A 13,875-nucleotide genomic window follows, 5' to 3' on the forward strand; every position below is an offset into this window, starting at 1 on the left:
ACAATATGAGCCCCGCGTGTGAGCTGGGCTTCCATAATGTGTTTTGCAATGTGTTTAGAGAGTACGTATGAGGAACACTGTGTTTCGGGTCCATGCCAAGGAGGGGAACTATTTCCTTTCATACCCTCCGTTTGCTATTTAGAATAAGGAAGTTTCAGAAAAGTAAGTTAGTTCTAGGATTTTCCCCACCTTCTTAAGAAACAAGTAGTTATTTACCAGACCGGCCTGAGAGAAGGGTAGAATTTCTGATTTATACCTTCTAATGAAGTACCAGCTGTCAGGATTAGGTCAGTGTGTATTGGGCCAGAGACTATATTGTAGCCATCCTCGTGCCAAAAGACATAGGACATCAAGTGCTGTCACATGGTGACCCTTTGATTAGGACAGCTTTACACGATTGTAACAATTTGGCATTTAATCGGTACTTTCTTCCTACACGGGGCAGGGGGAGGGGGGGAGAGGAACAATTTTAGTATACAAAGTGAGATTCTTGAGAGTTGCAAGAGATTTTTCCCGAGTAAGTATTTTAGGGAGGCTGATAGAAATAAGGGGAACATGAAGAATTCAGCATGCATTACTGTGTCCTAGTACCAAGACCCGTTCCTCATATCATTATTAATCAGCAAATGTTATGGCCCAAGGTTGAAAGTAAAGGTACAGGTCACTGTTTTTCAAGTTCTAGATTTCCTTGTCTTGGAGTGAATAGAGTAAAATAGGTTGTTGAGCTGACGGTCTGCATAATGTGCAGAAATCTTGGTCGTTTTGTGTCTACATCATAGGGTCCTTTGTATGGAGCACCATTTTGCTGTGGGTCCGCTAGTTTAGAACCCCAAGCCCCCTTGTTTCTGGCCGGGGGTGGTGTCCTTAGCGTGTTTCCTGCAAACTCACAAACCCCATTCTTCTCGGAAGCACACATCGGCATTTTTGTCCTCTGACTGGTGACTCCTGCCCCTGCCGGTGCCTGGGAACCCTTTGAAATGTCTTGAATCGGGCTGCTGCTTGTGCTGTCTCCCACTGATGTGTGCCCCAGTCCCGCTGGGCGATGCAGGGGACACGTCGCACCGGCGGCTCCTGGGCCCAAAAGCCATGTGACGTCTTCTCTCACACCTGAGCTGCTCAGATGCCCTCCGAACATCCTCCAGAGCTCCTTAGCTGAATCAGTCGTGTGGGCTCGCTTGAAGTGCTCTCTCCAGGACCTGGGCCAGACAGCAGTCTTCATGGAAGACCTTGTGCAGAGCTCCGGAGTCCTTCTTCCTGTTGAACGGAGGGTGGTGTGTGCTTGGGGGCCTGGCTGTCATGTTTGGGCTTGCTCGCCTTGGTGCAGATTTCCCCAGCAGGATGCCCATTGCTCCCTTATGTCGCCAGACTCCAGAACAGGAATGTCTCCTGCCTTCTATACAGCAAATCTTTATGGAGGATCTGTTACATACATACCAGGTGCTCGGCCAGGTCCTAGGGGTACAGTGGGGAGTGAAAACAGCCTCTCTTTTCATGGAGCTGGCAGTTTAGTGGATAGAATAGCACATCAATAAACTTCACTAGCAAATGCACACAATTAAGGCAGAGGGAGTGCTCTGAAGGCCAGAAACAGGCTCATTCCCCTATGTGTTCATTTTTGTCACCCGGCTTGGGTTCGTGCTGGGATTCCAAGCTTTGGTCTGTACTCAGGTGCTTACTAGTAGAGGCATTTCAAACCATTTCAAAGCCTAGAATTATTTATATTTGGAAATAAGATAACTATATGCTTTTTAACATTTTACTTTACTATTTATGTTTTATTGAAATATATTCAATATTTGTATAATATATAATTGTATATTGGTACATATTTTATACTTATAATTGTCCATATAATTAATATACTGTAATGATTCATTGTTACATTATTATATATAATATATATGTCTTGTCCAGATGAGTCTTTGAACTAATAATGGAGGGGAAGATGGTCTTTAACCTATCCAGCCTTCCAGCTGCTTTAGACAAAAGAATTTTCTTAATACTTTACATTGCTTAAAAATCCAGAAATGATACATTTATTTGTTCCCATGCCAGGCAGGGAACTGGCAATGAATAGGGCTTTTGAATGTACTGGAAAACAGTACAATGCTTTTTCTAAAGAACAGTCCCTGGGCTCTTCCAGAATTGATGATGGTTTGAATATTTGTCTTGAATTTGTTATTATTATGAATTATTATTTGGTGAAGATTTGCATACCATTTGGAACACAGATAGGAGTAGGCTGGTCAGTGTTGACACAGCTGTCCCTCCGGTGGGGGTGGGGAAAAGCCCTGCTTTGTACCATTCGCCAATGTATCTGGTGTAAGTATTCCTTCCGCGACCAATTTCAAGCTACCAAGGTGACGTCACTGACCCCTGACCATGGAATTGGGAAGAGATGCATACGATTGGCTCGTTAGGTATTGCAAGCTGTCTCTGTCTGCCTAGGATATATCTGTGGGGTAGCATTTTGATTCATTGTGATCCGAACAGGCAAGTATGCAAATTAAACCTTTGACCTTGTTAAGGCTCTGTAGTGTGACACAGTTTCTCAAACTTTTTGACAGCCCTTCCCCCCACCATAAACGGGACAGTGGGTAACAGTGTAACTATAACCAAAGTTTAACAAACTGTGATCACTTTTACTATTTACTGTATTCTGATATTTTCTGTTCTATTCTAATTCGTTTAATTCATTTCTGTTCTATTCTAATTCATTATTTAGTGATTGCTACATTAATTTATAATATGTTATATATATATATATATATATATATATATATATATATGTATTATATATATACATATTTTAACGTTTATTTATTTTTGAGAGAGAGAGACAGAGCACAAACAGGAGAGGGGCAGAAAGAGAAGCAGGCTCCAGACTCTGAGCTGTCAGCCCAGAGCCCGATGCAAGATTCGAACTCACAAACTGTGAGTTCATGACCTGAGCCAAAGTCGGACGCTTAACCGACTGAGCCACCCAGGCGCCGCTACATTTGGTATATGGAACACACACATGGCTGTTTCTATGTGTCAGGCGCTATTTTAAATGTTTTATGAATATTGACTTGTTCAGGCCTCATAACCACCCTGTGAGGTGGGTGCTGAGTTTCATCATTTATTACTTGGCCATGAAGTTGCTCACTTGTCTTCCAGACCTCAGATGTGCTGCTCAAAGGAAGCAAACTATACATAGTGCAGTTGAGCTTAGTCCGTAGACTGTGTCAAAATAACGATGTATGTAAGTGCCCTGTTTGTATTTTAATTTATTACATTTTTTCCCTTTGTCTCCAAGACTATGACGAAAAGTACTTTGTGGTGCTTAATATGCTTTAAAATATTTGTAATGACTATTAATTCTCTTCTTTGCTAAATTTTTTTTCTCGAAATGTTATGTCTAAATCATTAGCATTTCACTTTCTCTAGAACACTTTTGTCTCAGGAAAAATAGATTTTGGGTGGGGCGTCTGGGTGGCTCAGTTGGTTAAGCACCTGACTGCAGCTCAGGTCATGATCTCACGGTTCATGGGTTCGAGCCCCACGTCGGGCTCTGTGCTGACAGCTCAGAGCCTGGAGCCTGCTTCGGATTCTGTGTCTCCCTCTCTCTCTGCCCCTCCCTGCTCATGCTCTGTCTCTCTCTCTCGCACAAAAATAAACATTAATTTTTTTTTTTAAATAGATTTTGGGGACTGTTAATCAAGATTAGTCTTATTTTTTTCTGAATAGTTGTTTAATTTGATTTTCTGGTTGCTGTGAGTGGAATAACAGTCTCATTTCACAACAGCTGCCTCAGTGGCCTTGAGATCCTCTTTGCTGATGTCTTCATGTCCTTTCTGGTTCCTCTGCCTTCCACTCTCCATCTCTTCAGCAGTTTTCCGTTTAGCTTAGAAGGAAGTCTAAACCCCTTAGCATGGCCCATAAGGTGCCACACAGTCTGACTCTGCCACTGATAGTGTAGCTAAGAGATCAAGTTCTGATCTCCCTCCTTGCTAGCTGTGTGACCTTGGAAACAATTGCTAATCTCCCTGTGCCTCAGTTTGTTCATCTTTAAGGTGGGAATTCTTCTAAGGATTTAATGAATTAATGCATTAAAAGGGCTTAAAACAGTGCCTGGTAGGTAGAGAGCACTTACTAGGTTTCTAGAACTCTCCTCTTCTTCCCTCTCTGCCTCCCCAACTCCTCACCAAACTTTCCCTCTTTCAATGATTCTGGCTGAAAGATCTTTACACATGCTCTTTCTACTATCTAGAAAGTTCCTTTTTCCATTCTTCACCTAATTCATTCCTACCTATCCTTCAGGTCTCTGCTTAACTGTCACTTCTCAGCTGAACCTTCCAGACCTCCAGTCTCATGCAGATCCATAGGATAGTCTCTCATCAAAGAACTGACCTTCCTTTTAAAGCCCTGCCACATTTTATTGATTTATTTTTATTTATTTTTTATTATTTTCATTTAAATCCAAGTTAGTTACCATATAGTTTAATAATGATTTCAGAAATAGAACTTAGTGAGTCGTCACTTACATGTAACAACCAGTGCTCATCCCAGCAAGTGTCCTCCTTAATGCTCCTCGTCCATTTAGCCCATCTCTCCCCCATCCCCCACCTGCAACCCTCAGTTTGTTCTCTGGACTCAAGAGTCTCTTGTGGTTTGTCTCCCTCTCTGTTTTGATCTTATTTTTGCTTCCCTTCCCTTATGCTCATCTGTTTTGTTTCTTAAATCCCACATATGAGTGAAATCATTTCCTTCTTTTTGATTGCCTAGTAATACTCCATCGCATATACATACCACATCTTCTTTACCCATTTGTTAGTCGAGGGACATTTGGACTCTTTCCCTACTTTCCTGCCACATTTTATGCTTCTGTATTTATTGATGTGATCACAGGTAACAGCATGGTGAAGGTGGGACTCTCCCCACATTAGTTGCTACATCATTCTCTATGCCCATTTGAAGCTTGGTACAGGACTCTACATAATCTGTCTGCTCATAACAGACGATTGGGAGCCTGACTCGTGCATTATTAGTATCAGCCTCATTCCCGTCATGTTTTTAGGTGCCTTTCCTTATGATTCTCTCTTCTTTTATTTCTTTTCTATTCTCTGGATACATGCTCACTTTAGAAAATCCTTCCCTACTGATTTGTTATGTGGTTCTTAGGTTTTCCCTGTAAGCTATCCAAACCTTTTGAGAAACAAGTTGGAAATAGAAAGACATCGGGGCGCCTGGGTGACTCCCTCGGTTAAGCTCAGGTGGTGATCTTGCAGTTCGTGGGTTCAAGCCCTGCATCGGGCTGTGTGCTGACAGCTCAGAGCCTGGAGCCCACTTTGGATTCTGTGTGTGTGTGTTTCTCTCTGCCCTCCCCACGCTCGTGCTGTGTCTCTCTTTCTCTCTCTCAAAAATAAATAAAAACAAACAAAAGAAATAGAAATACATCAGTGTAAAGAATCAAATAAAACAGATGTGTGCTAGCCACTTAAACATTTATCTGTGATCAAAATTACATTTTCTTAACTCTTTAGCTTGTGCAGTGAAGACAAAAAGTTCTTTTGGCAACTGGCATTAGATGTAGGGAATGACACAGAATGGATGCCACTTTCTCTTTTTACAGGGAAATGTCAGCCTCTAAGAAAGCGAGTCGATCTCTTTCTTCGTGCTTATATCTTTTATGGATTTTGCCAAAATATGTGTCGTTTTGCCCACAGTAGAATACTAACAACAACAAAAGAATTCTAGCTGTAAGCAGAAATTTTAAAAATAGTAATTTGGAGGGAAACTAATCACTGAGCCAAAAGGTATTGGGTACATGCAAGTTTACATTGCTCGGGGGCAAATCTGTTGTCCTACTCTTAGGACCATACAGTGCCTTGGCTTCTTCAACACCACCTTCCCTTCTGGGAGGCCAGCAGAGCTCTCCAGTGGACAGTTGTAGTTCTTCTCACGTGGAAAGAGGACAACAGAGTCCCTGTACCCCTAACTATCACCTAGTCTCTGTTGAGGTTAGAGAGATAGGAAGCTCCCAGCCCAATTTCGCCAAATACACATGGACTGGGACCTTCGTATTTTATTAGAAATGAACTCTTGAGGCGCCTGGGTGGCTCAGTCACTTGAGCATCCGATTCTTGATTTCAGATTAGGTCATGATCTCACGGTTCATGGGTTCAAGCCCCATGTCGGGTTCTGTGCTGACGGTGCAGAGCCTGCTTGGGATTCTGTCTCCCTCTCTCTCTGCCCCACCTCCCCCCTCTCAGAATGAATAAAAAAAAATTTTTTTTTTTAACGGAACTCTAGCTAAGAATTCATTGTTCCTCCCACGGCTCTTATCCACAGATATTAAGATTCTTACTGTTTAAAAATGTTCATGTGTCGCGTCTAAGATTGCCACTTCCTGGCATTGATACGATGCTGAATTTACAGTCCTCCTCAAAAGCCTAAATTATACACTGCACTATTTATGTTGACAAAGGAATTTGAATTTCCATTCAGACAGTTTTATCTATTTCAAGGAGAGTTCTCCAGGACATGACATACTCTAAGAAACATAATTTCCATGTAAGTTTTTTCTTTTGTAAAATGAGAGGTATAATTGATGCCAGTGGGCATCTGAGTTTAAAAAAAAGATAATTTTAGGATTTTTTTTAACGTTTTTTATTTATTTTTGAGAGACAGAGAGAAAGCATGAGCAGGGCAAAGGCAGAGAGAGAGGGAGACACAGATTCCAAAGCAGGCTCCAGGCTCTGAGCTGTCAGCACAGAGCCTGACATGGGGCTTGAACTCACAAATGGTGAGATCCTGACTTGAGCCGCAGTCAGCACTTAACCAACTGAGCTATCCAGATGCCCCAAATTTTAGCAATATTAAAATAATAGTAATTAGTATATAATTTTCTTTCTTACTTGACTATTATTTATTAAAGTGATATTCATGCTACTGTCATCTAAACTTGGTAAAGAAGTTTCTAAAGGTGCCATCATTTATTTATAAGTGATTTATATCAGAAGTAAATGGGGGCGCCTGGGTGGCTCAATTGGTTCAGCCTCTGACTTCCGCTCAGGTCATGATCATACGGTTCGTGGCTTTGAGCCCTGTTTCAGGCTCCGTGCTGAGAGCTCAGAGCCTGGAGCCTGCTTCAGGTTCTGTCTCCCTCTCTCTCTGCCCCTCCTCCACTTGCACTCTGTCTCTCAAAAAATGAATAAATGTTAAAAAAAAAAAAGTAAATAATATTTTATCAAGAATTTAGATTTTTTTTAGTTTATCAATTTACTCAATTCACACTTAAAATTTTAAAGTAGTTAGTTATATACAAAGAAAACCGAGGTTTGTCCTTTAAACAACTCCTATTTAAAGTTATCAAATATTTTATTAGTCATTAATCATAATAAGTTATCTCTTTTAAAATGTTTTCACCTCAATATGGTTCAACAAATTTTTATTGACTTCATGTCTTTAACCTTTAGAGCTATGCAGTCTAATGACTCCTTTAAATTTTGTCTTATCAAGTAATATGACAGCTCAGCATGTTGGCAATCTTTCCTTAAGACCAGATAAATTCTTAGTAAAAAAGAAAGAAAAAATGGTGCTTAACTAGATAAATGTTTGAAAAACAATATGCTACACCTTTCATGTCTAAAAACCATCATGAATACTGGTAGTAGGTCTTGAGATTTGAGGATCCCTTCATAATTCCCCAACCTCAACACCCATGTGCTCACAGAAAGGCACATGCGTGAATGTGCACACGTGCGCACAAACACACGCGCAATGTGATATTCATGAGAAAATATCCTACTTATTCAAATGAGCGTTGCGTTGATCAGGCATAGCCTTGTGTCTGCAAACGAACTGCTTTAGTCTAGCCAATTGCCCTGACTGTTTCAAAAACTTTGGGGAAAGAGAAACTTAAAAAAATATGGGATTCAGGGGTGCCTGGGTGGCTCAGTCTGTTAAGTGTCTCACTTCGGCTCAGGTCATGATCTCACAGGTCTTCAGTTCGAGCCCTGCGTTGGGCTCTGTGCTGACAGGTCAGAGCGTGGAGCCTGCTTCCGATTCTGTGTCTGCCTCTCTCTCTGCCCCTCCCCTGCTCACGCTCTGTCTCTCTCTCTCAAAAATAAACATAAAAAAATTAAAAAAACAAACCAACCGGGGTTCAAAGTGGCACCCTTCACTAGCACATTGGTTAAACATTCCCTCTTAGCACCAAACTCCAAGGCCGGACATCTGAGTTGTAGTGATCCCTGTGGACTTCTTATAAAAAAATGACAATGTTGGACCATTGGACTTTGATTTTATGATATTTGCATGTTTTATAATTAGCACATGATGTTTTGCCTCTAGGCAGGTGATAGCAGCCATAAAGTTGAGAGGTTGTCACTTGGGGTCAAACAAATCTGGGTGTGAATTCCAGCCCTGCTCATTACTGTGTATTTGAATTCCGTTGTCATTTAACCTCTTGTATATTTTCTATATTTATACAATGGGATAGTAATGTCTATTTCTCAATTTTTTTCTGAGGATTAAGTGAGATTATATGTGAAAGTGCTTAGCTCAGTAACCAAAAATGGCTGGTACTGTGAAATGAGAAAACTGACTTGGGATCCATATCTAGAAAAATACAAAAACATAACCTTTTTTTGTCATTATGGTACCTATTGTGATCTGAAGTTATATGTGTAAAACAGACCTCAGAAAAAGAAGGCTTACAATTTTATCTTATTTTAAATTTAACTAAAAAACTGAAATTTAAAAATTTACATAAAGTTGAAATACAATTTTCATTTACATAAAATTAAAAAAATTTTTAAATGGCCATGAATCAATTAATTTCTTGCAGGTAATGAAGTTACATATAGTCATACAACCACTTTGCACCAAGTAAAAACCGTGATGGACCAAGTGAAGCAAAAGGAAGAAAATACTTCATCTCCGCAGCCAGCCAGGAGGACCGAGGCATCACAGCCATGGGGACAAAGCACACAGAGCCCCGCTCCAGCGCTGGGAGAACCCCAGGAGCCCTCCTTCCACTCGGGAATCCTGGGAACCATGTCCCATCAGGACTATCGTGCCCAGATCATCCTGTGGAGCTTTCTGCTGTGGTCTGACACCATAGAAATGGTGCGCGTGGCTGGCCACCCTGCTGTGTATAAGTCAGGCTGGCTGTACCCAGTCTACATATTCAGTTTTATTTCTCTCCTTCGGATGATATTAACTCCTCAGAACCCTCTTCAGAATTCCCTGGGCGTCTTTCTCCAAGACTTACCCTTTATTTTTATTAGACTTAGTTTAATCATTGCCCTGGGAACTATCACACCCGTATTGGGCCTTTGTAAAAACATACTAGTGACTCTCTCTCATGTTTACTTCAATTACTTATCCAAATTCAGAGCTTTCTCTACCTTTGAAATGTCTTCATTTTAAAAAGAAAATGTCATAGGGCCACCTGGGTGGCTCAGTCGGTTAAGCATCTGACTTCGGCTCAGGTCATGATCTCATAGCTCATGGGTTTGAGCCCCGCGTTGGGCTCTGTGATGACAGCTCAGAGGTATAAATTTTTGTCCTATGGAAAGAAATGAGGAATACATTGTAGAGAATAAACTGTTTTTAATAAGGGTAGCTTATCGCTTTTTGAAAAGTATATTCAACTGATGTTAAATTTAAGCAACGTTTTATTCTTATAAGTTAACTCACCTGGATCTCTAGAAAATGTTAGTAATTTTAGTTAGTTAGTTATGTATACTGCACTTTTTCTAAAAACACTCTTCATTAAAGCCTTAAAAAAATTAGAACATGTTTCCCCACTAGTCCAAGAATGATATTTTTATCATTTGTATAAATTAAAGAGCATTGCAAGAATGAATTAGATAGAACTATTTTTTTTAGAAAATATACCTGATGTTATTGAATAAGTTTTAGATTATACTTGAAAAAATTTGAACGGTAGAGGCACCTGGATGACTTTAGTTGGTTAAGCGTCCAACTCTTGGTTTCGGCTCAGGTCATGATCTCACAGTTCACGATCTCCAGTCCTGTATTGGGTTCTATGTTGCCGGTGCAGAGCCTGCTTGGGATTTTCTCTCTCTCTCTCTCTCTCTCCCTCCTTCTCTCCCCCTCCCCTGCTCGCCCTCCCTGTCTCTCTCAAAATAAATAAATAGGCATTTTTAAAGAGATATAAACATTTATTAAATAATGTTTTTGAGTTGTAGTTTTAAGGTCTCCTTCAAACATGGAACTATGTTCTTTAATCCGCTGTGGCAAGCGACTTTTATGTAATTGACTGATTTCAGCATAAACAGCAATTCAGTTTAACAGATGTTTGGTTCAGTTTTAAGGCATAGCCCTTTGCTCATACCGAAGTACTAATATACATATTGTTAAATGTAATGAAGTCTAGGTACATCAGTAACACCTAAAGTTTTATCATAGAAAGAGGCCATAAATTGAAGGTGTGGATTTCAAAGAATATTTTATTTGTGGAATTTCATACCATCATAAAAATAGTCACAAGCCCTGTTTAAAAATTTTGTAATGTTTATTTATTTTGGAGAGAGAGACACAGCATGAATGGGGGAGGGGCAGAGAGAGAGAGAGAGAGAGAGAGACAGAGACAAGAATCTGAAGTAGGCCGTAGGCTCTGAGCCATCAGCACGGAGCATAATGTGGGGCTGGAATCACAAAGGGCGAGATCATGACCTGAGCTGAAGTCCCACACTTAACCAACTGAGCCACCCAGGTGCCCCACAACCCTGTTCAAAATTAGAAGTTCAGGTTATGAGCACAACAGCAAATGCATCTGTGCTGTATGTGATAATATATACTGAATGCCTTGATGTGAAGTAATTAGACGCATAATTATATCATTTGTCTTCACGACTTGGTGACACTTGTGGATATTCAGCTGCCAGAACGATTTGAGAGGCTTATGTGTGCAGAGTAATGTGTCAAACTAGCCAGTCTCTTCAATGATCTGTGGCAACAGATACGGTAAGAATGGATAACAGAACTTGCATGCTAGCCCTTGTCTCCGTCAAAGTCCCCAATCTCGCAGATCCCCTATGCTTTATGGGTTTTCCTCCCACTATAAGAGGTCTGTTTACGCTTCTTTAAAAGCTTAGCTTCTGGCTTTATGGCTTTGGGTAAGTTCTTTGACCACTGTAAACCCTAGTTTCCACATCTAAAACAAGAGCATAATAATCTTACCTTAATAGGTTAGAATTGTACTTTAATAGGTTGACGAGGATTACATGAGATAGGAAATGCTGTCATCATATTGTCTGGCAAACAATAATAACTTGATAAACTAAGTATTTCAAATGTGCCACATTAACCATTTTATTTATGAAAAATAATATGTAAAATCTCAAGGTCACCTTAGTTTATAATTTTTCACCAAGTAGCATGAGGTCCAAAAATGAACAATCTACTGAATATACGGATTAAAGTTGACATGAGTATTCACTCGTCCGGCATTTGATTGTCCCTCCTGAGTTCTTATAGTGCTAATTATAGTGCTCTATTAAGACTTTATTTGAGGGTTTACTTTTCTGAGTTCCCCATTAATGCTTAAATTCCTTAAAGGAAGTCCTGATGGTGTCTTGTGGGTTTCCCTCTTCATCTGTCAATCCAACAGGCACTTATGATACTTAGAACTCTAAAAAATTGAGAATTCAAATAATCTCTTTCAAATTATGCCATGATAATCTTTTTTAATTAAGAAAAATGTGTAGGTGAAGTAGTTGATTCGTAATTTTCTTAAATATGAAAACATTTGACATACATTTATATTTATCTTTATATTGGAATTTATAGAGTGACCAGTGGTCAGACAAACTCTAAAGTATTACTTACTGTAATTTAGAATGTGTTATGTGTTTAATAGTTGAATATGGATATACCTGGCCTACTGGGAGGTCACAACGCTTTATACAAACAGTAAAGAGATGTACATGTAGAGGAAAATTATTGAGTAACAATTTAATATTTTATTTCAAGAGTATACACATGTTTATAAAGTTCAAGTCTATGATAGTCTTTCACTTCAATGCCTTTCAGAAGTTTTAATTAAAAAATTTTTAAATTGAAGAATGGTTGGCATACAATATTAGTTCTAGGTATATAACGTAGTAATTTGATATTTTATATACATTAAAAAATGATCGCTGTAATGAGTCTAGTTACCATTTGTCACCGTGAATAGTTAGTACAATATTATTGACTATATTCTCTATGCTATACTTTATATCCCCATGACTTATTTATTTTATAACAGGAAGTTTGTACTTCTTAATCCCTTCCACCTGTTTCATTCATTTTCCTACCCCTTCCCCTCTGCCAACCACCAGTTTGTTTTCTGTGTCTAAGAGTCTGTTTCTGTTTTGTTGTGTTTGTTCATTTGCCTTATGGATTTTGCATGTAAGTGAAATCATATGGTATTTGTCCTTCTGTGTCTGATTTATTTCACTTAGCATCATACCATCAAGATCCACCCTTGTTGTTGCGAATGGCAAGATTTCATCCTTTTTATGGCCGAGTAATATTTCATTGTATACATATTACTTTCTTAAATATATGACTTTTTAAAAATTTATTCATGTATTGATGGACACTTAGACGGCTTCTATACCTTGGCTATTGTAAACAGGGCTGCAGTGAACACAGGGTGTATATATCTGTTTGAATCAGCGTTTTCATTTTCTTCTGATAAATACCAAGATGGAATTGCTGGATTGTATGGTAGTTCTATTTTTAATTTTTTCAGGAAGCTCCATACTCTTTTCCATAATGGCTGCACAATATACATTCCCACCAACAGACAGGTAGGCTCCTATTTTTCCACATTCTTACCAACACTTGTTATTTCTTGTCCTTTTGCTACTAACCATTCTGATTGGTGCGAGGTAATATCTTACTACAGTTTTGATCTGCCTTTCCCTGGTTATGTTCCCTAGTGACGTTGAGCGTCTCTTTATGGGTTGGCTTTTCACCTGTAGGCCATCTGTATGTCTTATGTCTTCTTTGGAAAATGCCTCTTCACCTCCCTCCTCTGCTCATTTTTTAATTGTTTATTTTTTTGATGTTGAGTTGTATTGGTTCTTTACATATCTTGGGTATTAACCCCTCATCAGATACATCATTTGCAAATATCTTCTCCAATTTGGTAAGTTGCCATTTCTTTTATTGATGACTTTGTCCAAAAGCTTTTCTGTTTGATATAGTCCCATTTGTTTAGTTTTGCTTCTGTTGCCCTTGCCTAGGGAGACAGTCCCCACCCACCCCCCCCCCCCCCCAAATATTGCCAAGACTCATAGCCAAGAGTTTACTGCCTTTGTTTTCTTTTAGGAATTTTATGGTTTCAGGTCTTAAATTTATGTTTCCAATTCATTTTGATTTTATTTTTGTACATGGGTTGAAAAATTCATCCAGTTTCATTCTTTGTGCTATGTACCTGTCCAGTTTTCCCGTCATCATTTATTGAAGAGACTACCTTTTCCCTTTGTATATTCTTGCTTCCTTTGTCATAGATTAATTGACCATATAACTGTGGCTTTCTTTCTCGGCTCTCCTATTCTATTCTATTCTATTCTATTCTATTCTATTCTATTCTATTCTATTCTATTCTTTCTATTCTATTCTATTGATCTATGTGTCTGGTGTGTGTGTGGGGGGTGTGTGTGTGTGTATCGTGCTGTTTTGATTATTAAAGCTTTGTAGTATAGTTTCAAGTCAAGGAGCCTGATAATTCCAGCGTTGTTCTTTTTCAAGACACTTTGGTTATTTGGAGACTTTTTTGCTTCCATACAAATTTTAGGACTCTTTGTTCTTTTTCTGTGAAAAATGCTGTTGGTATTTTCATAGGATTATATTTAATCTTTAGATTCC

General features: G+C 39.2%; 1 protein-coding gene across 1 annotated transcript in view; it reads left to right on the forward strand.

Annotated features, from left to right (window-relative positions):
• The window catches only part of TMEM236 (transmembrane protein 236), a 32,225-nt gene extending 22,808 nt beyond the window's left edge, over positions 1–9,417 (forward strand). The window contains exon 4 of the mRNA XM_042945031.1: positions 8,834–9,417. Within this exon, the coding sequence (XP_042800965.1) occupies positions 8,834–9,417 (584 nt within the window). The remainder of the gene's footprint in view (positions 1–8,833) is intronic.
• The last annotated feature ends 4,458 nt before the right edge of the window (positions 9,418–13,875 follow it).

The sequence above is a fragment of the Panthera leo genome, chromosome B4 (assembly GCF_018350215.1).
Source record: "Panthera leo isolate Ple1 chromosome B4, P.leo_Ple1_pat1.1, whole genome shotgun sequence".
NCBI classification, from domain to species: Eukaryota; Metazoa; Chordata; class Mammalia; order Carnivora; family Felidae; genus Panthera; species Panthera leo.